This window comes from Miniopterus natalensis, chromosome 2 (assembly GCF_054644295.1).
Source record: "Miniopterus natalensis isolate mMinNat1 chromosome 2, mMinNat1.hap1, whole genome shotgun sequence".
NCBI lineage: Eukaryota > Metazoa > Chordata > Mammalia > Chiroptera > Miniopteridae > Miniopterus > Miniopterus natalensis.
This window is the reverse complement of record NC_142082.1, coordinates 38171829-38198263: the sequence shown is the minus strand read 5'-3', so window position 1 is coordinate 38198263 and position 26435 is coordinate 38171829. Positions and strand designations below refer to the sequence as shown.

Genomic DNA, 26435 nt, shown 5'->3' with positions numbered 1-26435 from the left:
TGATAGGGAGTAAATGGATGTCTTTTATTATTTCTTTATATTCTCTATATGTCTTTTGTTCTATCTTAACTTGTGTATGTATTGAAACATTTTCTAATCTTAAAAACAAAAAAGGAATGAGATGGAAAATACCAAACCCGGAAATGAATTGCTCTATGATTTTAAATACTTACTTTTTTGAGTTGATTGCCATATTTTCAACAATGCCTTTAATTTTCTCTGCTAAGTTAGTAAATGTTATCTTTTCCAATAAGAAGAAATCTTCTTCACAGAAATTTTCATTTAAAGGTCCTAAGAACTTAAAATAAAAGCAGTTACTGTATATCTTCTAGAAGATAACAGTTATTTCATGAAATATTTTTTCATGAAATAGATATTTCTTTAAGCAAAAATCAGTTAGAGACTAAACAGATGGTGGCCATCAATCCCACCATTTACTAAACCCACTGGGATAAAAAAGAAGAGAAATAACATTTGCATAAACACCAAAATTAAAGTAACAAAAAGTAGCAAATTATTTCCATTTGAAAGTTTTACTTTGAAATATAATGCTTCCAAAAACCTAAGACTTTTCATTCTCAAGTAAATGAGCTATTTCATAAATCTTTTAATTTCAATTTTATTTTGTTTATCTATAAACTGTAGTCCATACAAGTAAACATTAATATATAAGCAAGGCATAAAAGAGTAAAAACCAAGGGACAAACCACATAATTACTTAATAATACTAACCAGTCTTCACGTAACTGATGGATAAATGGTTTGGAGCTCTCAGCATGGTCATGTAGACTAGCTTTAAACCAGTTAAAGGTTTACAGAGGGGTTAGCTGTCAAACTGCCACATATCTAATTTCTCAAGATGGTTATTCCATCACAACTACCACCAATTCTACTACCATTAGCATTTTCTAAGAAAACTAATACATGCAATCACCATACTATTATGAACACAAACCCTGATGCAGAAGGTGGACCTGAGATAGCCTTATGCATTAAACAGTTGTACTCAATGACAACCAGAAAATATGTCAAGTAGAATATTTTTTTCTTAGTAAAAAGATCAGAATGAAATGGTTACAGTATTTCCTCACTTCCCCTTCATCTGCTTCTGCAGTTAATAATTTCTAAAACCTAATGAAGTATAGTTCTTGAATCTTTCTTTTTTGCCCATGTCACAGGTGATATCGTCTTTCACCTTAAACATAAAACATGGCTCTTGAGTCTCAGAGGGAAGGCAGGGGGTGGGGGAAGGGAGAGATTAACCAAAGAATTTATATACGTGTATGTATAACCCAAGGACACAAACAATGGTGTGGTGAGGGAATGGGGAGGAAGGTGAAGGGGTCAATGGGGAGAAAAAGGGACATCTGTAATATTTTGAACAACAAAAATAATAATAAAAATGCACTGGTTTCATGTTATCTGAGAAAAAATAAAAAATTAAAAAATGGATACTATAAAACTAAGAGTATACATATAAACATATCATCACCTTAAGATTTTGTATCATTTTTAAGATAACTTTGAAAGCACTTTCAAAGTTGTATGCTTTGGACTACGAATAGGAGAGGCCTAGAAAATAGTTGAAATTTTATCTATAGCACCTCTAGTGACTCAAGCAGTTTTGTTAATAGCACACAATAAGAAAATAAAACCTCAAATTATTTTTTAAGGAATTAACAAGACGGCTGCTTTTACTGATCTCTGTTTCACTTATGTTAAGTCCAGCATCAAAGACCTAGGAGAAACTTGATTCTTTTGTGTCTTCAGTTCTTCTACTTAGAGTTAATATGATATTTGTGAATCAAAGTAACTTAAATAGTATAAAATCACATCATGTCCATGTTGGGAAAAGGAATATTAAACTTGAAAATCATGCATTGGTACAATAAAACCTATCTTGTGCTTAAATCTTCTTTACAACATTTTAGAAATGTGATTTTTCAGTTATACAGAATAACTGCTATAATAGAAATGGCATTACCTCTTTTGACAGCTTATTAGAATTCTAGAAAACTCTTGAGAGTGCTCATCCACACACTGAGCTAAAAATCTCTCTCCACTCATGGAAGTTTGATCAACTGGTCTTAATTCTATACTGATTCTCATCAGGTGCACCACAAATCAATCTACAAATGTACCCACGGTATCCCATGACAGCCTTCAAATATTTAAAGAGAAAACAGGAGTGAATATTGACTGAAAATCTACTCAGTGTCTTGGGCTGTTCTATGTGCTTTATGTATAAAAGTATACTTAATCTGACAACTCTATAAACCATACTATTCCCATTCCCAGTGTACAAATGAAGAAACCAAGCCTCACAGAGGTGATATATTTGTCTAGCTTTGTCCAGACTTATCTAGCTTAAGGAAAAAAAAAGGCCTTGCTTGTTTCCCTATTCTCTACTACCCCATGTCTTTCAGCAATTTGTAAATATGTAGTATGATCAAAATATTGTAATTATAGTAACAGCATTTTTTAGGGTTTTATTTGATATTAAAGTAGATAAATTTTTAATTCTTTAGCATGCAGTAAGAAAGTATCATTGTTGGTTGCCAGATGGGAGGAGGTTAAAGAACAGAGTGAAAAAGGTGAAGGGATTAAGAAGTACAAATTGGCAGTTACACAATAATCACCGGCATGTAAAGTACAGTATAGAGAATACACTCAATAATATTGTAGTAATGATGTATTATGTCAGGTGGGTACTAGACTGATTGTGGAGATCATTTCATAAGTTATATAAATGTCAAACCACTATGCTGTACATCTAAAACTAATATAATATTGAATGTCAACTGTAATTGAAAAATAAAAAAATGAAAATGAAAAAAGTACGATTGGTTCCAGTTTTGATCATTCATAATTTTAATTTTGAATATGTTCCAATTCTAATGTAAACATTTGGACAGGTTCAGAATGAAGATTAATGATAAACTGTCAGAATTATGTCAAACATGAAACTATTTGATTCAGAATGATAATTATCTGCCATAATTGCTGCAATTATTGTGCTTTATTACTGAGAGTAATAAGCTAAATATTACATTATAGTTATAAACCACAGAACTTGTTTTCAGATATAGTATACTTTTCTATTCAAACTACGGTTGTATAAATAAAAGAATGATCACAACTACAATTTCTATTTATCAACACAAAAAGTCAACATAATTTGATATACTATTTCTAGCCCCCAACCTCTACCCTGATTCAGGTCATAGGATCAACTACCAACTCAACAAGCCTACCTGGAGATCCAGAACTGAACACTGAACTCTTAATATGTCTAGAACTGAATTCTCTACGTTTCCCTTTCCACTCCTCCTGAACCTCACTCCTCTTGCAGTCCTTCTCACCTGAATACACAGCAACTCCATTCTGCTAGTTACATAGTTCCACACCCCACATCACGTCTAACAGCAATTCCTGTTCACCTTTCCTCCTAAACATATACCACACCCACTTTTCACTACTTCCACTATAGCCACTGTGGTGTACGCCATCATTATCTCTCACTTGGACTACTGAAATACGTTCTACCAGGTTTCCTGACCCCCTACAGTCTATTCTCAATGTAACAGCCACTAGAGATACAAATAAAGCACAGGTCAGATCATGTCAACTCCCTGTCCAGAACTATGAACCTCACCTCATTCAGAGTAAAGCAGGAATTGTAAACTGCCTATAAAACCATACTGATCTGGTCCACAGCAACTTTTCTGAACTTCTCTCCTGATACTCTCAGTGTAACTGCTATTCCTAAAACATACAGTCACAATCTCATCTCAGGATCTCTGTACTCACTGTTACCTCTACCTAGAAAATTCCTCTTCCAGACATGGCTTACTCCCTCACCTCTTTTGATTCTCTGCCCAAATGACACCTTATTTGTTATCTGTCTCTGCCCATGAAAACATGTTCGTTCACTACTATACTCTGAAAATCTAGAAGAATGTTTGGTTCACAGCAGATGAAAAATTAATATCTGAATATTTTGGCAGTTTCAAAAAAAAAGAAAATATAGTTCTAGGAGAAGTTGAACATAACTATCACTAATATTTGTTATCACTAATATTGATACCAATATATGAAATATATTAAACAATGACACTTAGGTTTTTCATAATGTATAATCAAAAGGCAAGGTACTAGATATAGTGAGAGTTAATCTATTTTCCTCTTTATTTCTTAAAATGACTGACAGAACCAAAGGTAGTTATATACTTTACAACTGTTCTAAATAGCTGTATTTCTTCCCAAAGTAATTGTTAGAGAATAAGCAATGTCATCTTTGGGATTCCACATAACTCCCTACGAAAACTCATTAATAAAGGGTGGGGCAAAGCTAAAATTGTAGCTTTACAATTGTGAGTATGTGAAACACAGTTTATTCTTGCATTATTATTTGTTATACTATTTTCCATATGAACAACTGTACACCTATGTTTGCCCCACCCTATATTTTATATTATTTAATAATAAATGGCAACTGCTGTCATCAGTTTATAAAACAGCACTGTACACAGATGAACCTCAGTCTAACTGCCTTTAGGAGCTAATGCAATTAGTGAGCTTAAACACCATTACACTGAAGCAGATGTATTTTATCTGTGGAAGCTTGGGGAAATGGGTTTCTTGCTCTTCTCCAATTCCTATTATTTACCGAATCAGATAAGAAAGAATAAATAAGCATAATTTTAAGGGAATAGTGATATGGGAATAAACCCACAGGTGAACAGAGCTCATAAAAATGTAGAAGACAAAGAAAACAAAAGTATATCAGAGCTTTGAAGATGATTTAGGAATATATAATTTGATAGTTCAAGCAGAGGTATATCAAACACATTTACTTCTTAATAAATCTAAGCACTAGATTCAATTTTTTAAAACTTAAATAATTCCAGATAAATAAAATTAGGCTATCATATTTAAAATATATTAATAAGCAGCTATTATCCACTAACTTAGTGTCTATAAAGATGCTCTAATCAGTTTATAATATACTAAGAGAAAAAAGTGTAATATAAAATTATAGATATAAAATTACAATGATGTATTTAAGAAAACCAGAAATAACTCTGTAGGGAAGAAAAAGGTTAGAAGGTGAAACAATAAATTTTAATAATAAATTTTATTAGGATGGTGGAAGTGATTTTTCATATAGATTTTTAAAGGTTATATTAATATTTTATACTTCAATACAAAAATATCATACTGTTATTAAACAACTGTAGAGAAAGCTGTAAGAAGTAACAAGATGTCACAATGTACTTTCTACACCTACTGTAATAGTGGTTTTTAATCACGATGTTGTAGTTTACTAAATTGTTTATTCTAGTACTTACATGAGGACAAAATAAAAGTTATCCCCACAAGAACATTCTTCCTTACTTGCATTCAATGTTCTCATCAATGGGGGAAGGGATGAAGTAACAGGTGCTGAGCCATAAATGAAACTTCTAAGCACCCATTTACTTCTGGCTGAGACCTGTCCGGTGTGCCTGGCAAATGAGCACCATTCTGTGTGTGTGTTATATCAGGTGTGTTTGAGACCCTTGTACCATAGTGTCACTGAGAAAAGTGAGCAAATGTTTTTCTACTTACTTTGCCATTGCTGACAATACCCCTTTCTCCGGGACGCAGCTTAAGTACATCTTGACAGAACAACTGGTGAGTTCGAAAAATATTCACCCCAACGGTATTATATTTTTTCTCAAAAGCATCCTTATCCATCCCCTAAAGCATGAAAATAATAAAATGAATACGAGAACAGTAGATATATTAAATTATTTTCTTAACAAAGCTTATTTTAATACATTAGTGTAAAATTTAAATTATACTCAATTATGACAAAAAGTTTTTTCTTCAGAAACCATATTTTTTTGAACTCTTTCTTTGCCAAGTCAATTACAATATTTGTATATCTTTTTACAAGTAGATTGTTTGCTATTTATTCTTTGAGAATTTCAGGTAGATTATTGATTAGTAAAATGCTAGGGAACATTAATTTAAATAAAATTTAACTTTCAAGAAAAGAAATAAAACGTTTATTAAATTTTGAACTCAGTAACCCCCATTTTGGTGTGCTCAATAAAAAAATAGTGTTTAAAATAAAAAAAACCTATCTTACCCCATCATACTAACCCCACAAAATCAACTTAGAAACAGAGCATTTAACTTCAGAAACACAAAGTAATCTATGGTCAGAGTCATAAAATATATGGACATGCACAGAAAATAAATCACAATTAAGTTCCTTACATCGTCATACTAGGACATACTTTTCCGTATCAGTACTTATCAAACATTAATGTGTATACAAATCACTTTAGTGCCTTGTTAAAATATAGATTCTCCCTCAGCAGATTAGCGTGGAGCCTTACATTCGGAACTTCTAACACATTCCCAGGTGCACCTGGGATGATAGAAAAGTTTCCCCTGCAATGTCCAATATAGTAGTCACAGCCACAAATGGTTACTGAGCCCTGGAAATGTGGCTAGTATGACTGAGGAGCTGAATTTAAAGTTTAACTTAAGTTTAAAATAGCTACATGTAGCTAGTGACTACAATACTGGATAGTGCAGCCCTAGATCTCCTTACTTCTAAAATCTCTATCTCAATTACCCCCTCTCTGACCACAAGCTCCTGACCTTCCAGCTCATTCATTCCAGTGTCACCAGACCAAGCATTACTCAACACTTTCAGTCCACTGACCCTACCACTTATTTATTGTCCATTGTACTTCCCATATCATAATTTTCCTCTCATCCATATTATACCCTGGAATCCTTTACTGTAACATCAACCTTCCATGCTCAGTTCCCTTGACTGCTTCCTGTCAGTTATATTCTCCTGGAAAAAACCCAACTCTGGATAAATACAACTCTACTCTTCTGCAATTGGACCCAACAGTGTTAATAAAGATGGGGGGGGGGGGGACCATGCAACCAATGATGATCTCACTTTCATTTTGTGGTCATTAACCTCAAGTGGGTCCTCAGAAATCTTCCCACACTAATGTACTGAATTCACTTTCTCACTCTCAGAACAGAAAAATATTCTGACATTTTCTCCTCTTTCCTCAAGCCTCCAACAGCACCCACTAACACTCTAGTACTTAGCTAATGACCTGACTTTCTTCTGAAAATAGAAGTAATCAGAAGAGAAGTACTTATCTTGCTACCACCAAATACATCTACCCTTCTGCACCTGTACCCATATATTCTGCCTTTCTGCTCGTTAAAATGGATTAATGATTCCTGTTCTTAAGACCAACACTTAACACTGTCCATTGGATCTCAGCACCTCTTATCTACTCAAGAACATTGCTCCCCTCAGTATATATCTCCTTTCTCATTATTTGGATAGATTGTTTCCATTAGCATACAAAGAAGTGACATCTCCCAAATTTAGAAATTCTTACTTGATCTCAAGTCCTATTCTGCCTACAGAATACTTCTCTTCCATGTATAAGTTCTTTAAAAGAACTACACTTGCTGTCTCTGTTTCCTGTGTTCTCATTTTCTCTTGAATCTAGTTCACTTTTATGTTTATCACTCTACTGAAACTATTCTTATGAAAGTCACCAATGACCACCTCAACAGATAAAGTGGTCAGTTATGAAGCTGGATTTCAGAAACATCTGGCATAGGTGATCATTCCCTCCTTGAAATACATTCTCCATTTAGATTCCAGGATACTGTACTCTCCTGGTTATCTACCTAACTCATTGGCTCTTCTGTCTCCTTTACAGGATCATCCTTTCCTTGTGTTCCTCTATATTTTGGATTGTTCCAGGGCTTATCTTGCAACCCCTCTGTTCTCTATCTCACCCTCACTTTTGAGGCTTCTCATTCAGTTTTTTAGCTTGAAATTACATATAATGTTGATCATCCTTAAACTGACTTTCCAACCCTTCACTGATTTCTACACTCATTTACTCTACTGTCAACTCAACATTTCCACCTGAATGTCCAATAGGCATCTGCAACTTAACATGCACAAAACTTAGCTCTTGATCCCCTATGTGTCCAAATCTTCTCTTCAATCTAGACTTCCTCATCTCAAAAAAAAAAAAAAAAAAAAAGACACCACCATTAAGTCTAGCTGTTCAAGCCAAAATCCTAGCCTATTATCTTCACATGTAACATACAATTGATCAACTAATCCTATTGACCATAACAAATATTATTTATCAACCATTTTACCATCTCCACCACTACTATCTAGTCCAAGATACCATTATTTCTTGCCTGGATTATAGGCAAGAAATGCAATAGCATTCTAAATGTTCATTCTATTTCCACTCTTGTCTACCTACTATCAAATCTTTACAAGGTTTCCAGAGTCATCTTTTTAAAGGTTATTCACCTCTTCACGATTCCTCAATGACTTACCATTATATCCAGAAAAAATTTCAATTCCTTACTATGGCCTACAAGTACTTGAAATACCTGGGGTTATTTTTCTGACCTCATATGCTAGTACTCTCCATATCCTCTATATTTTGGTCAAAATGATCTTCTGCCTATATCTCAAGCCTGGCAATCCTGTCTTTGTATCAAGCCTTTAGAGTTGCTACGTTCCTGAACCTGGTACATTCTCCTCACAGACTTTCCAGGGCTTGATATCTTATTTCCTTCAGAGCTCTGTCCAAATGTAACCTCTTCAAAAATACCTTTCCTGACCACTCCAGCTAAAAGAGCATCCCTCGAACTACCTACCTTATGTTTCTTTATTTTTCCAATACCACTTACTTAGCCTGTCTTTTCCACTACCATGTAAGCTCCACACGAACAGGAACTCTATCTGCCTTGTTCACAAGTGTATCTCCATTGTCTGGCAGACAATCAATATTTTTTGAGTGAATTAGTAAAACTTTCTTCCAGAAGATCATCTTCTATCATACTGGACTCCTTCATTTCCCTCATACTGGACTCCTTCAGTGAAATACCTGAGGATTATTTACATAGCCCTTCAACTCCCAATCCTTAAGTACATATCTTAACTGGAATGGTATCAACTTTAAAGATCATGAAGTAGTAGTTTAAATCTAATTTGTTATGAAATATATGAAATCTAATTTGTTAAATGCCTCTATGCAAAATCATATCATTTAACATTTATCTTTTCCCATTTAAAAAAATATGTTACCCCAAATGATTATATTTAACTGACGTTTTTCAGTAACATGCTATGTCTAAGCACACAGACTTATATTTTTAAAATATTCAATACATACTTATTTCAAACAAACAGCTACTGACCTCAGTAAGGAATGTTTTAATTTTATCTCCAGAGTAAATAGCTGTAGCAGTTTCTTCCCTTGCCAGTTTCCTGAGAAAGTTTCCCAAAAAGTTGTTTTTCAGTGTAAGAAAAGCTGCCAAAATTCCTCTAGAAATAGCTGTGTTCTCTTCATTTATTTTTGATGTAGGATTATAAATAACGCCCAACCGACTACGAAAAGTTGTTTTCTGCAAAACATTTATAGATGAAAAAGATCTGTATCTTACATACCTTTTTACAGTTGAACTTTTTTCTTTCCAATCAAATTTATACTTTACCATACAACATCTTTCACTGTCAAATTCTATGTTGACTATTGAAGGTGGCCTATCACTGAAATAGCCTAAAAACAATCATTTTAGTAACTCCAACAGCTGCACCTCTTTATTTGATAATGCAATACTTTGTTTAACCTTTTCTTGTGTATGCATGTCTGTGAAATAAATAAAAATACAAAACAAAAATGTAGGGGTTAGCAAATTAACCCATAAAACTATCATCCAGGTCAAGAAATAGAGATAACTTCTGCTTTTTTGTGGTCTGCTTTTTCATTCTCTTGATGGTATCTTCTGACAAAAATAGTCCTTAATTTTTAATGTAGTTCAGTTTATTGGTATTTTAACTCATGGATACTGGGTTTTGTGTTGTTTTAGAAATCTTCTCTGACTTTAAAATCATCAAGTGTAATGTATGCATGAGTCTGTTTCTGCATTCTCTATTCTTTTTCCATTGCTCTATTTTTCTATTCTATGAAATTGTCTTCAATTTTATAGCTTTATAAAAGATCTTTATATCCACCAGACCAATTATCCCACTTTCCTCTTCTTTAAGAGTAATTTAGCTATTCTTGGTGCTTTGAATCACTATATAAATTTGAGAATAGACTTGACGATTTCCATAAAAACTGCTGAGATTCATATTAGAATTGCTCTGAAGCTACACATCAATCTTGGGGGAACTAACATCTTACAACATTGAGTCCTTCCATTCATAATTATGGTCTATCTCTCCATTCATGTATAACTCCTGAATTTTCTCTCAATATTTTGGCAAAAGTCATAAATTTACTTTGTTACATTTAGTCCTAGTACTTGAAATTTTTGATACTATTATAAGTGATATCTTCATTTAAAATGCATTTCTTTTTTGTTGCAGTTCCTAAAAGTTAATTCTTATATATTGACCTGTTTATTCAGCAACTTGGTTAAACTAAAGAATTAATTCTAATAATTTATGCATCTATTTATATGTATTTTCTGTATAAACAATTTAGAAACATGACAATTTAAAATTTTCCCTCCTGGTTTCTGTTTATTCTGTTCTTCACTGGTTTAGGATTTTTGTATCTATGTTCATAAATAAGATGGGCCTAGAGTTTTCCATTCTTTATAATGCCTTTTTAGAGATTTGGATTTGAAGTAATGATGATCTTGTAAAATGAGTTGGGATGTACTGCTAATTTTTCTATTCTCTGGAAAACATTTTGTGTTAGACTAGTGCTTGGTATAGTTTGTACTAATGTGATCAAATGAGTCTGGGGTTTTCTATTTTGAGTACTTCTTTAAATTACAGATTTAATTCCTTCAATAATTAAAAACATCTTCTTCCTACCATTACTATGTCCACAGGATCCTGACTGACATCTCTTTCAGTCATGGCACTGAATGTTTGGGTCTGCTTCTCCATTTTTCTTGAACAGTTTTACCAGGTATTTTATCCAGTCTATTAATCTTTTCAAAGAACTAACTTTTGGTTTTGCGGACCTTTACTATTTCATTACTTCTTGTTTTTATCTTTAACTTTTCCTTTCCTTTCTTTGATAAACGTTTAAGTTGCTATTTTTAAATGTCAAGATTTGTGCTTAGATAACTGATATTACACCCTTTCTTTTTACATATTTATGAATTGCACAGATTTAGTTGTAATTGTCAAGTTTTAGTGTCATTCAAATTTTCATTCATTTCAAAAATACTTTCAAATATGCGGTTTTGTATCAACAATTTACACAGAAACATTTCTTAATTTTCAAATATACAGATATTCTAGTTTTGTTTGTTTTTGATTTCTAACTTAATTACACTGTGGTCAGAGAATACACTTCTGTATGATTTTGATCCTTCAAAATTTTATGAGACTTGCTTTATAGCCTAGCATCTACAAATGTTTTTAAATATTACATCTGCACTTTCCAAGAACATATACTATTCATTTTGTACTTTTCTATCATGTACATTAGGTCAAGTTTGATTATCTTGCTTTTTGAATCTTCTACACATCTCTATGGATTTTTCCTGTACTTGTTCTACTTGTTACTGAGAGAGGTGTGCTAAAATTTCATACTATCATTCATGGTTTTGTCTGCTTTTCATTGAAGTTTTGTCACGTTCTGCTTTATTTCCTTTGAGCCCCTCCTCTGAGGTGAATTATTATGCTAAAAATATTTTTTCTAGCCCAGTCGGGCTTGGCTCAGCGGTTGAGCGTCGAACTAGGATCCAGGCGATCAAGGTTCGATTCCCGGTCAGGGCACATGCCCGGGTTGCAGGCTGCAGCCGATCAATGACTCTCTCATCGTTGATGTTTCTATCTCTCTCTCTCCCTCTCCCTTCCTCTCTCTGAAATCAATAAAGATATATTAAAAAAAAAAAAAAAAAGATAAAATATTTTTTCTACAGGAAAAAAATTGTAAGAAACACATATCACACTCTGGCTACTGAAATGGCCTAGAAGCAATGACATCCTAATAATAATGAGCACTCTTGTTACCCAGATCTGGTTTTCTAACTACCATTTCCCACTAAATGGAGTTAGAAGTCTTTGGATAAACGACAAAATATAGATCTGAGACAGAGAGACTATAAGGTGAGAAAGGGACTTTTTTTTTTGACAGTGCTCTGAAAGTGCTCTGAAAAAGGACACAGAAGTCAGCTTGAGAGGTTCACTAGCCAAAATGGGGAACTATAAGCATTTAAAGCAGGGGTGGGGAACCTTTTTTCTGCCAAGGGCCATTTAGATATTTATAACATCATTTGTGGGCCATACAAAATTATCAACTTAAAAATTAGCTATGAAAAAAGCTCCCAGATTTACTGAATTTTGAGTCCCACCTGTGGTTGCCTTGGGAGGGCCAGACCAAATGATTTTGCGGACCGTATACAGCCCGCGGGCCAGGATGTTCTCCACCACTGACTTAAAGAGTAAACCATGTAACTGATAGAAGACACTGGGAAAAAAAAATCCATGAGCCAAATGACACTTGAAATTAAAAGACAAAAAAAATGTGTATATGCCATCAACAGAAGTGACTTCTGTCACACCACCTCTCTTCTCTGAAAATTAGTAATTAAATATAAAGAATAAAGAATTTCACCTGGAATTTTAGGAATAATTTTATCTTTCATCCTGTTGATAAGAGGAGAGGTGGTCAATTGGGGGGGACATCTGTAATACTTTTGACAATAAAGATAAACTATAAAAAAGGAAAAAATAATACTGAAAATAAAAATAAGAAATGATATTACAGAAAATTCAAATAATATACTTAATCAAGAGTCAGCAAAGTACAGCCTATGAATACAATCCTACCTGGGGTCTCTTTTCATACCGCCCTCTACACACACACACACACATGTTATGTGAAAAGACAGAGCAGCCAGAAGTTTAACAGAGATAATTAGAGAAAGAGATAGACAAGACGAGATGTCCTGGGATCACACTTGTTACTGAGGGTCTACAAAACTGCACATATGCTATGCGAACCCCACTCAAAACAATCAGAATCGGGCACAGGGAAGAATTAAAAGCATTCCCTGAATAAACACTGCAGAATAAAAATCTACTCTGTCCCACGGCAACTCCTTGGAAGACAGGTTTAAAAATAAAATTACACAGTGAAAGACGATTAGAATTAGTGGGGTGATCACACTGTAAGGTATAAAAATATCAAATCACTATATTATATATCTGAAATATAACCAATATAAGACTGTATACCAACTATACTTAAATTTTAAAAAAATGTTAAATGAATCCTGTGCAGTCTGTGTGACTGTGTACATGCCAAAGGTTGAATCTTCTCAGGAGTAATTATAAAGGTAAATTCCAAGACACTATTCCATGGGTGAATGTGAGGCAAAATCATAATATTTCTGAGCTGTGAAAGTAGTCTGTAAGTCAGTCACACATTCAACAGTAAAGATGAAAAATCTAACTGGCTATGGGGACTTAAGCATTACCTTTGATCAGTAAGTGGTTTATGCTGACCCAGAGACATTCCCCAGGAAACCAACATAAAAGATAAAACAAAGGGAAAAACATCTAAGCAAGAATATCAGAGATATACAATGAGAGGGCAACAGACATTATAGAATTAGTTCAGTCACACCACTAAAAAAAAAAAAAATTATCCAACAAACAAGTAGTCCTGCTGGGATTGGGGGAGCAAGGGATTGTTACCAGTATCCAAATATGCTACAGTGTATTATCTAAAATGTTTTGTTTCAATAAAAAATTACGAGACATGTAATGTAAGAGGAGAGTGTGATTCATACAAATGGGGAAAAAACCCAAGCATTAGAAACTGTCTTTGAGCGGCCTTAGATGTTGGACTTAACAGACATATAAATATATGTTCAAAGAACTAAAGAAAATCATGTCTAAAGAATTAAAGAAAGGTATGATAATATTTCACAGATAATAATAATAATAATGAAGAGACAGAAATTATAAAAAAGAACCAAAAGGAAATTCTCGAGTTGAAAAGTAGAATAACTGAAATGAGTAATTCTCTAGAAGGGTTCAATAGATATAAGTTGGCAGAAGAAAGAATCAGTGAATTTAAAGATAAATCAATAGAGAATATAAAATCTGAAAAACAAATTGTAAAAAGAATGAACAGACCCTCAGAGAAATGTGGAACATCATTAAACATGCCAACATATGCATAATGGAAGACACTGTAACTAATTGGTAAGGGCAGTTTGTGAACCTCTGAAAGAATATGCTTCCAGAATTTTTTTAAGAAATGTATCTTTATTGATTTCAGAGAGAGGAAAGGAGAGGGAGAGAGAGAGACAGAAACATCAATGATGAGGGAGTCACTGATCAGCTGCCTCCTGCACGCCCCTAGCTGGGGATCGAGCCCGCAACCTGGGCATGTTCCCTGACCGGGAATCGAACCGTTACCTCCTGGATCACAGGTTGATGCTCAGCCACTGAGCCATGCCTGGCCAGGCTACTTGTTTATTTTTAAGTTTTATGTGTAACAGACATAACTGAAATGTGGATTAAAATAAGCTCCAGTAAAGTCTCCAGATGACAGTAGCCAACATCCTAACTGCATCCTCATGAGAAACCCCAAGCCACAGCCACTCAGCTAAGTCACTCCTGAATTCTTAAACCCCAGAAATGGCGAGAAAATAAAGGTTTACTGCTTTAAGCCACTAAGTTATAGAGTAATTTGTTATACAGCAATAAATTCGCACTTAGCTAATACAAAACAATATCATAAAATATTTTGGTTTATGTTTCTTAGGTGCTTTTATCTAGGCAGACTTACTCACCATGTGCTTTAATGCATTCAAAAGCATATTTCTCCCAGATGGTTTGTCAAAATCAGCAATAATCCAGAGAGTAACTGAAGAAATGACATCTTCATCTGAAAGTTTCAAATAGTTTAAACTAATTCTTTAAAAAATCAAACTAAAAGCAGAGGACATACCCAGTTAACAAAATAAAAACACACACAAATATTAATCTTTCTGAAAATAAGCAAATATAAAAAACATCATACAAACACAGTGACATGTTTATAAAAATGCTAGAAATGTAACTCATGATATAAGCTCTATATAAACTCAGGTACCAAGAAGAAAGAACAGCCCTTAAAGGACACATCTATGGGATACTTCTATGAGTAGAGAAAGTTATATTATGCTTATCATTCCAGTGTTGGCAAGCAAAACTGCCTTCTAGCTACATTTGTAAAAAATTAAATTAAAAAACCTGATATTTATATCCCCATATATATAAAACCGGATACAATAAAGCTTATTAGTAGATACTAAAAACAACAATATTTTACTAGCTTATGATTCATTTAATTCAAAATGCCTGGACTAACTCACATCATCTTGTGCCATCAACATCAGTACAATTCTTTTTCTGAAAAATCTGAAAATTTGGATGCCACAGAAAGAAACAATTTTTAATTCTGACGTTACAGTTAAAGTCATTTATTTCATCCAGCCTTGGTATATAACATGTGAGATAATATCTGTCTGGTCATCATTAAAACCTATAGAAAAATTATTCTTTTAGATCACATGACCCACTTAAAACAATTATAAAAATTTGCTCTACCAAACAGCACATTCTTTTCAAAGACTAAAGAAAAAGAATCCTGATGCCTTCTTAATGTCACCCCTTTTACTGTAACAGGTAGTAAATTGAGAAATATTTCAAAAGTGCTAAGTAAATTTCTCACAAGTCTTTATTTCTTTACACATTTACATAACTGCAAAGAGGAACTTAGATGTTTCTCAGTAAAGTATTCCTTTAAACTGCACGAGATTTAACCAGAGGGCATTAATTACAGGCTAACTTACTCTGATGCCCAGAAGCAACTTCTGAAATACAACCCGGAACCTGATAAATGTTTATCCTAACTTTTATTCCCTATTTCTGTCTCCTTTTCCCTTCACTTTTATATATTCAAGACCTTAGCCTGGCATAAAATGGAACTTTTATTTTACATTTTGTTATTTGTTGGATTTTGTGTAGACAGATCACTTTCTGAACATAAATCTAACTGATCATGGATAAGTTAGAAAATTCTGGGCCATCTGGTCTAAAGCTGGATTCACTCCACAGCATTCTCAACAACTGGTTGTGTAGCCCCTGCTTAAATCTCTCTCTGATATAAAAATTTACCCCCTACTACATAGTTTATTCTCTCTTTAGATCACTCTCATTGTTAGGAAGTTACTGCTTTATATACTGAGATATAAATCAGCCTTCTTTTATGTACTAGCTCTCATTTTTATCCCTACAGCTAAGCAGGTCAAATTACACAAAGCAAAACAAAAACCAACCATTCTCTAATTATCTTCACCTATCTGAATAAATCACTGTACCCTAAAAAAATATGTGGCACCACTGCAGACTTCCTTATCTAGGCTAAATTCTTATTTCTAAATATGTTCCTGTCTTGGTCTTCCCTCCTTTGTTTTGACCCCCAACCTAAGCAAAACATCCACATGTTGTTTAATGAGAATTCAGAACTATTCTCCTCTGATCTGTGGATTATACTTTCATTCATGCATCATAAGATATCAGTTTACATAGTCCTGAGAGAGTTTTATTGCTTTTGGAAAAAGTGAAAATGGTATAACTTGCTTTAAAAAAAAAAAAAAAGGCTAAAAAATTAAGATGAACTCCTCTCCATTTATAATTAGCTAGGATAGAAGGCATCATTTTCTTAGCACAAATCTTATATCCCAACAAATTACAAACTCTCAAACTGAAAACGGGGTCTCAGTAAAATATCAACATATAAAAATGTATCATGCCAACACCTTACTAAAATTACAAGTTTTTGCTACTTTAGGAATAAATCCAGGAAAATAAAATATGCTTATTACCTTCTTGGGTTAAATAATACATGTTCTCTGCAATTACAGCACTCTTATCTTGTGAATCCAAGAAAAAGAAAGTAGAGAAATCTTCGACATCTGCAGTTACTGAAAATTTTCATATTAAATAATAATGGATTAATAAAACATTCACAATTTAATAAGCATTTGTAGAAAAGTAATATAGGAGAATTATTTTACCTGATGTAGATATTAAGTTGAGGTACTGCTGTTCACTGTACAAAATCAAATGATTTATACGGGGTACAACATTATTTTTATCCATAAGGAAATCAATTGCATTTGTTCGATCATTCAATGTGCCCTAAAATAAGAAAAATATTATTTAGGTAATATAAGCAATTTATATGCATGTGTTTTAAAGGTATGCAGAGATTAAGACTACTTAATCTAAAATAAATCAATAAATAATATGTCATTTAAGATTCTTATAATAAATTTTCATGTAAAACTGAATTTTCTTTCCAAATAAGCCATTTTTAGATGTAATTATGAACAGATAAATTATTACTTTAAATATCATTATTAAATATATCAGAATAAAAATTTTTACAAAATTAACTTTTGCTATTAAAAGATTTCTTAATACAAAGAATCATATATAAATATCATTCATCATGTATTTTCTCATAAATGCTTACCTACCATAAAAACTTCCCTTTGCAAATATATAGTCACATCCATCATTTTCTGAAGAAGAGCTCTTTCTAGTTTTTGAATATTCAAATCCTCATGGTTCAGGGATTCACCATTATAAAGAGCTTGAGGCAAAGGGCCCAGGCCAGTCACCTTATAAAAGCTTGCTCCTGCCTATTCAGTTCAAAAATATCAGAGTTAAAAAGAACATCGTTGTCTAAAAAAGAAATACATAAGCAAAAGAAGGGACACTGCCACATTTTTATATGCCAGAGAAAAAATGTTAATTTAGCTAATTTTATCCATCCTTTCCAAACATTATTTATTTATTTATTTTACTATTACTATTTTCTTAAATATATCTTTATTGATTTCAGAGAGAGGAAAGGCGAGGGAGAGCTAGAAACATCAATGATGAGAGAGTCATTGATCGGCTGCAGCCCACAACCCGGGCATGTGCCCTGACGGGGAATCGAACCCTGATCGCCTGGATCCTAGGTCGATGCTTAACCGCTGAGCCACGCCTGGCAGGGCTCCAAACATTATTTAAAGGGAAGGACTTTATGTACACAGAGCAAGAGTTAGGGAACTTTCTGTTTAGGGCCAGATAATACCCATTTCAGGCTTGGTGAGCTATCAGGTCCATGTCCCATCTACTCAACTCTGATGTTATAATGCAGAAGCAGCGATACACAGCACATGAACAAACAAGTGTAGCCATGTCACCCAAGACTAAGAGAACAGGCAGTGGGAGGGCTAGATTTGGCCTATGGCCTGTAGTTTGCTGACCCTTGATATAAAGTATGATATTTACTTTTAAAAAGACATCATTCACCAGGATCAGAGATTCATTTATCCCTGTACTCATTTGTTTAATAAGCATTTATTGAATTCATGCCACTAATATTAGGTTAGGCCCTGTGAATAGAGAGCTGAAAATCTGCTCTCAAGTTGTTCATATATATACACAAACAAAACACAGGCATGTACAAGGGTCTATGGGAGCCCAGAAAAGCAGCATCTAACCAAGCTTGTGTATGGAGAGGAAGGTATCAGAGAAGAACTCTATTAGGGGGTGACACCAAAAGAATTAAAGGATGAGCAAAATTTACTAGGGAGATAAAATGGAGAAAGACACTCGAAGTGAAAAGAGACAGCCCAACAAGGAATGGAGGGGAAGAGAGAATACGGCATATTTAGGCAATCGCAAGTAATCTGCTGTGTTTACAGTGGGGAGAGCTGTCAGATATAGGGTCAGAGGAGACAGGCAGAGGCCAGATCATGAAGGTCTGTCACATCTGGATTTTGTCTTTTGAGTGAGAAAGCATCACTACACAATTCATTTGTTTGCTACTCAGTAATATGTATCATAATTATTATATCCAAAACACTCACAATTACTCTATGAAGCTAAATACTCCAAGCACATCCATTTTACAGATGTTGAAAGAGACCTAAAAAAGTAAAGTCATTTTCAATTCCAGATAGCTACTACATTTTGGAAACAGAATTTGTATTTAGATCTGTCTAACCAAGAGTCTGAACTCTCAACCACTGAACTATACAATCTCTGCATTTATTGGGTATTTCCTATATGTTAGGCTTATGAATTCATATAAATTATATTCAAACTCTATCCTAAGTAAACTTATACTTTCACAGAGGAGAAATGGATATATTAAAAACAGGTGTGAATATGGTATACGGGGGTACCAAGAGGGTATGACCATTTCTATCTAGGAAAAGGATTTATGACAGTATGATCAGATGTGCTTATATAAAAAAGAACACAGTAGCAACAATGTGAAGGAAGAAAGTGGGAGAGCATGCACTGGGGATGGTGGGGCAGGGGCTACTGCAATAGTATGGGGAGAAAGAAAAAGAGCAAGAACCAAAATCAGTGGTAATGGGCAAAGTGAGAATGAGGCAGTTTCTGAAATATTTAGCTGGCAGAGCTGGGTCTATTGCTTCAGAGAGTATGAGGGAAAAGTAGTTTAGGATGGCATAGGTGGCCTAGGAGAATGATGATACTACCCTCTAAGATAGGGCAAAAAAAGGAAAACAGGTTTGGGGTAACAAAGATCATGGGCTTGGTTTTAGGTTCTCTTGATTTAAGATGCTTATGGACAATCAATCCACTAGGCAGTTGCACACCTGGGTATGGACCTTCAGAAAGATGTCCCTGCTAGAAATACAGGCTCTCTTCCAATTTACTCTATCATTTCCAATTAGGCAATCTGCCCATTCCAAAAGTTTTAATTACAACAAATAAGCCAGTGACACTGAATTTTATACTTTTAGCTCATACCTCTCTTCTCAGCTACAGAGATATATATCTAATCATTTATTTCATATTTCCTCTGGAAATCTCACAGGCACCTCAAATTCAATATGTGAAAAACAGAACTTTCGACCTTATTTCCCACTTGGTTTCCCCTCCACTTCTTTCCATCTTGGCAATGGCTTCACAACCCTCCTTCTTAGTTGCTCAACTGAACCCTGGGAGTGGTCCTTGACAATTTCTCATCTCCCCTTTGCCTATCCAATTCAGCAGCAGGTCCTGGATTATAGTTCCTAACTCGATTGTGTCCATTTTTCTCTGCCTTTACTTCTTCCAAAAGCTTCTAGCCCATATCTTATCTATTACCTACATGTTTCCTAATCCATCTCACCACATACAATTTTACTCTCTAATGACCCATTCTCAACAATGGAGAATTTAAAAAAAAAAAAAGCATACCACTGTCACTTCACTGTTTAATATCTTTTCAGGTTTTTTACTACTTCCAAGGTCTTCTACTGTTTTGAGTCCAAGTTAAATATTGTTCACAAGACCCTGTGTAAGATCAGGCCCCTTGCCTACTTCTCCAGCCTTGTCTTAGGAACTTTCCTCCACAATGCAAACATAACATATGCTTGCTATCTATACAGCAGCAACACCAATTTCTCTTAGTTCCTTCACATTTTTCTCTGGAATGTTCATCTACTATCACTTCCTTGTTTTCATCCATCCAACTCTTCGTCCTACTTCAGGATTCATCTTACATGTCGCTGCTTCAGAGTATTCCATTTCCAGAGTTCTCCTCTTTCATTCTGTTGTGTACCTATGGCCCTCTTCCAATTAAGACACATGCCCATCAATTTAGGGAATTGCTTTGTGCTATTTCTCTGATGCTTTCCTTTCCTTTGTTTTCCCTGTTCTCTCTGAATCCTCTAAACTGAGTCTCTAATTGTTTAACTTTCATCCTTATTTTTCACTTCTTTGTCTTTTTTGTCTCTGTACTATTAAATTTTTATTTTATATTTTCAAGAGATTTTTTTTGTACTCTATTCTTTAACCTCTTGTGCCTAGAACATTATAAGTACTCAATAAATATTTGTTCAAAATACAGATAAAGTTTGGATTGGATATAGAGAGAAAATTACATGAATGTAAGTTTATGGAATAAAGACCTGAACTCCTTTATTTTCTTTGTATAGGAGTCAGAACGATTTCCTAGGCATGGAGAGGAAGGTGAGAAAGGGTCTTATGGGACTGATAAATGCTTAGAATAGTTTTGGGATAGTATTCATGAAACCAAAGGTAAAGCAGAGATCCTATGAAGGTGAGCAGCAAAGGCGCCATTCTGTTTAGAGAAAGGCCAGAAATGGCTGCAAAAGGGCGTTCTTGGGCCTGGTATGTGCAAGGGAACGTGCTGGTTTGTCAACTGCTATGCTTGTAAGAAAAATTCTGAATAAGTTATCTGACCAATCTACTGACTATTTGGATACATCTGTAATAGAAAACTATGAGAGAGGGTAAAAATGTGGATTAATTCTTAAAGCAAAAAAAGTTAAGAAATGAAAAGACAATCATAGTATTTGACTTACTAACAAGTTAAAAAGTCACACATATTTTAAATATTCACTTAACCAAAACGTGGTAAAAGCAGATCTTTTAAACAGGTGGTATGCACTGTTTTATTAATTGGGGTATGTATGTCTTAATAAAGGGTATGTATGTCTTATGGATTCTTAATGATCTGAAATGCTTCTGTACCAGTTGGTAATTAACTGCTGTCTTGGCGCAGCAATTTCCCCCAAGAACCATTCTGACCTCTTTCCCAGACCCTCCATGTCAACATGTTTCAGCCACTACAGGGTAACTGGCTTTAGCAGGAGGGTCTATAAGACTACTACAGCCCTGGTTGATTCTTTCTGATTGGTTTCATTTGATCTTGAAGCCACAACAGTTTTTAAATATTTTAAGTAATACCACTGGACTGGAGGGAGACCAAGTAAAGCCAAGGAGGTAGAAAAGATATCAATCCTCAATTATAATAACAAAAACTCAGCAAATAATATCCAAAATTTAAGACATGCTATACAACTTGAAGAGAACTGAAATACTTCAAGTCCAGTTGGAAGTGAAATTTATATCCACGTAAGTATGCATAAAAAAAGGTAGCTCATAGGACACAATAATATTGGGTTGCAAATACCAATATTTAAGGATAACATGGTGTTACTCAGATATCTGGGCTATATAATATTACCTCAGCTTAAGTGCATTAATATCACAGCATATACTGCCCAGAATAGACATAAATAAATAAATCCATTTCTTTCTATGTTCAAGTTAGGTTATAAACAATATTTTGAAACTGTTAATAAATATATTAAATGAAATTAAGTAAGTACCTTAAATATTTCCTATGTAGCTGTTCATAGGAATGCATTTTATTTCAATACACTTAATACCCTCAGGTATACAAGTGTTAACAAAAGGCTTTAAGTGCTACAATTAATTCGAACCAGAAGAGGTTTCTTAAGAAACAAAGTGTATACCAAAATTTAGTGAAAAATCAAGTGGTTTCAGATTAATAAAAAACAGCAAATTAACCAGAAAAAAAATTTTTACTCTTGAATGAGAAATGATTCTTAGTACCACAATTATGCATCTATCAGTCATGCTTAAGAGATATTTGCAGAAGTGTCAGTCTCTGTGGAGAGTGTGAATAGAAATTGTGCTCTACCACTTAGCAAGGAGTAACGAAACCATCTCTATTAAAAAAATAAAGAAAAGTGAAAACATAAAGTGTAAATATGAAAAACTTCCAGGACTCCTATAATTAACCCATTAAAAGGGCTGATATTAAAACCCAAATGATGCAACCTTCTGCTTTTGCCCTGTGCAAACAGATCCCTAAGATATACAATTTCACTATGCTTCTATTCCATGAGCTTACATAATCATTACAGGAACTTTTTCTTCCCCTCCATGATTCAGAATAATTAAAGAGTGCTTACAAAAAATATTTTTTTCTCAATTTTCCTTAATGCCATAAGTAACTTTACTAAAAGAGATGCCTCTAATATAACTTGGTCCTAAAAGAAAGCTCATGTTGGCTGCCTTTCAGGTGTGTTTTTTAAATTATATGAAAATATAACAATGGGGGGGAAATCAATGAAACACTTTCTCATTTCAAATAAAACTATTTGGAAAACTATTCTAATATAACTAAAAAAAAACACAAAGCTGTAATTCCTACCACATTGGCTTTTTAATCAAGTGAGACCACCAGTCCTTTGGCTTCACAACCTTTTTCTATGCAGCTCATAGATTTTACTTGTGGGCTACTCTTTGGGTCTTTTATGCTAATGTCATATTCAATTTTTGCAATTTTACCCTTAAGAGTATTTTATCCAATTACTTCCCTTAGCTCGGATATTTTGGACTTTCTTTAAAACTGAGATTGATGCCCCTGAAATTTATGGTAAGCTTAAGCATCATAGTAATTCTTTTATATGGTTTTACTCTACACCCTTTCCTAGTCTCCAGAGCAGCAATTTCTAAAACATCATAGCTCTCTTGAAGTTCCATTCCTACCACACACACCCTCACTCTCAGATGGCCTGCCTCCTCATTAATTCATTCAATAGACACTTACTAATTACACACTATGTTCCACTCACTAGACATTGGGCCTACAACATCCAATAAGATAAATGATTCCTCGTCTCATGGAGCTCACAGTCTAGTGAGAAGTCAGGTACTGAACAATTAATTAAAATCAGCACTATGCAGGGGTGTAAGGTACTATTTTAGTACGTAATGGAACAACTTAATCTCATTTCAAGGGTTTAAAAACATTTCCCCCAAGTTTTTCCCACAAGTTTTACTTTTTCCATATTAAAGCCAAGAGCTAATGTAAGCTAGAAGAGGAGGGAGGGAGTATCTACAAACATGGAGAAGAACAAGTACGTGAAGTCCCTCTGATAAGAAGGTTACCCATTCAAGAACTTGAAATAATGCCAGTGTGGCTGTAACAGAAAAAGCAAGAAAAAGAGTAGGAAATGAGAATAAAGAATTATAAGTAGGGGCCAAATTAGGCCGGACCTTTACAATGCTAGTGATTCTGAACTTTACCATTACTATCGAGGAATATTATATATGAGAGTGTCAGGATCAGTGTGTTTTTTTTAACTTTTATAAAATGCAAAAATCCATTTAGAAATCTTGAGATCTACATGAGCATTAGAAATAAACCCTCAATGCTGCTGCATTTTCCTAAGTCTGATTCTTACCCTAGCACTTATCTAAAAAGCCAGCTTTCTATTTCTTCTTAAGAAAGCATAAATTACATCCTTTGAAATTCTATGCTCAAGTTGTCTATCCTGTAAATCCTGAGAATTATCTTTTTTTTTTTTGTACTTTTCAAAATATCAGTTGTTGAAATGTAAATACTCTATACAATATGTGCCATTCAAAGGTCTAAAATTTCCCTTCTTTTTGAGGGATTAAATCCCAATCATGGTTCAATCATATTGAGATAATTTAGTCATAAGATTATAGATAATAAAAGGGTCTTGAATCATATTTTTGAAAATCTGCATTCCAAAATACCTTTCTTTTATCATCATATCTAGAATTAATCCCCAAAATATCCAAAATATCAGCTTGAGGAAATTTATCTTGGAGAACACTCTTCACATTGTCCACTGTGATTATATTTTGACTCTTCACTTTTTGGTACATCTGTGGAAATAAAGATATTATAATTAATTTTCACCTCATAGCAGTTATTTTATTTCCCTTAGCATGAAGAGAAATTTATAAATTAAGCGTATTTTACATTCTCTCAGTTCTAAACATACTATATACATATGAATACACACCCATACCCACACATACAAATTAATCATTCTGACCATACAATGTATCATCCTGTAATAAAAAGTTTTGTGAAATTTAATAGCTTTCAAAAATACCATAACAAATTTGTTATACTCTATTTTAACAACTGATTATTAATAAAAAATGGTTACCTTATTTTTAAAATATGTATAAAATATGTTAAATGACTATTTTGGAAAAGCTTTATTTTCATTTCTGATTGCTTTTTAGTAACTACTAAGACTAGATTTTCTCTGCACCTCCATTCTCCCTGCAATCTCAAATGTTCTAAACACACTTGTATGATGTAAATTGTTACTCCTTTATTATTTTTTTTGTTTGATTTCTCCCTTCATTATAGGTCCTTTACTATGACCCAGGCTCCATTGTAGGCCTGGGGAAAAGGACAGCTTTTCAATGACAGAGAGGACATCTCTGAGCAGATAACTTAGCCACAACATAAATATGAATGGTGAGCTAACAGTTAGACATTCTGGGGAACACACAATACGATATACAGATGAGGTATTACAGAATTACACTAGAAATCTATATAATTTTATTAACCAATGTCACCCCAATAAATTCAATTAAAAATTTTCAAAAAGACATTCTGGGGAAAGAAACTTCCAAGCAGAAGGAACTAGTAAGTATAAACACCATTAGGTAGGTAAATTAAGAACATTCTTCTTAGCCCCAATTCACTTAAATCAATACTGCCAGAGACAATCTCGTGTTATGGCTGACACAATCCCCATGTTATTTGTCATAGAAGAATTAGCATTCTTTCTTTGTTTTCCTTTTATCACTGTAAACTTTGTAACCTATTCCTTTAGGAAGCACAGGTCTGTAAATTAGATCACAATTTGGTTTTATGAGCTTCTCAATTTATGGGTATTTTCTCCTCATAGCAAAGCAGAATATACTATAATTCTAATAACTAAAAAAAAGTGAGTTTAGGCTTCAGAGTAAAATAGAAATAAGGATTAAAAATGAGATTTTTTTAATAAAACAAAAATTGTACATGAAAAGTCTTTGAGATTATTCATTTTACTAATTACTTATTTTAAAATATTAGATATTCCTAAAATATCTAAGGTAGCGAGAATGCCTTGCATAAGTTAGATACATAATGATGCAATCTTCTTATATATTTTAAGAACTGTATGTAACTTGGTAAGCAAAAATAAATGTATATAACATGTATGAGGCATAAATAATGAAATGGACAATTCCACGAACAGACCATGTAACACAGGACATGGAACATCATCCATGCTGGTAAAGTGCATCTCCCCTCCCAATCCAGTCTCCCTCTGCTCCCCAGATGCATCATCTAGTTTGTGTTTACCATTCCCGTACCTTTTAAGTTCTAGGGTTTTATCTAAATATATTCCCATGCACTATATTTAGTTTTGTTTGCTTTTGAACGTTAAAGTATATGTTGATATGTCAGCCTTCTATAATGTCATTATGCTTCTAATACAGATGTGCTGTTGCATATCATATTCCATTATGTGACCAAATAAAATTTCACCCAGTCTGAAGAAGAACCATTCCTTGTTTACAATAATGACTGACAAGCTAAAGACCAATAAATTAAAAAATGAATAGAAGTTATCCTTAAGCAATCAGCTGACTTTCTTAATAATAATTTTTAAATACATTTATATTTTTTTATGGTGGGCTATAATAGTTTCAA

At 33.7% G+C, this 26435-nt stretch overlaps 1 protein-coding gene across 3 annotated transcripts in view; it reads right to left on the bottom strand.

Annotated features, from left to right (window-relative positions):
- The window catches only part of UGGT2 (UDP-glucose glycoprotein glucosyltransferase 2), a 138251-nt gene that overhangs the window by 58046 nt on the left and 53770 nt on the right, over window positions 1-26435 (bottom strand). For all 3 annotated transcript variants that reach the window (XM_087814271.1, XM_087814269.1, XM_087814270.1), the window contains 8 exons: window positions 24464-24595; window positions 17587-17751; window positions 17122-17245; window positions 16930-17028; window positions 14851-14945; window positions 9274-9480; window positions 5611-5742; window positions 174-298 (listed from right to left, as the gene is read on the bottom strand). In XM_087814271.1, the coding sequence (XP_087670397.1) occupies window positions 174-298; window positions 5611-5742; window positions 9274-9480; window positions 14851-14945; window positions 16930-17028; window positions 17122-17245; window positions 17587-17751; window positions 24464-24595 (1079 nt within the window). The remainder of the gene's footprint in view (window positions 1-173; window positions 299-5610; window positions 5743-9273; window positions 9481-14850; window positions 14946-16929; window positions 17029-17121; window positions 17246-17586; window positions 17752-24463; window positions 24596-26435) is intronic.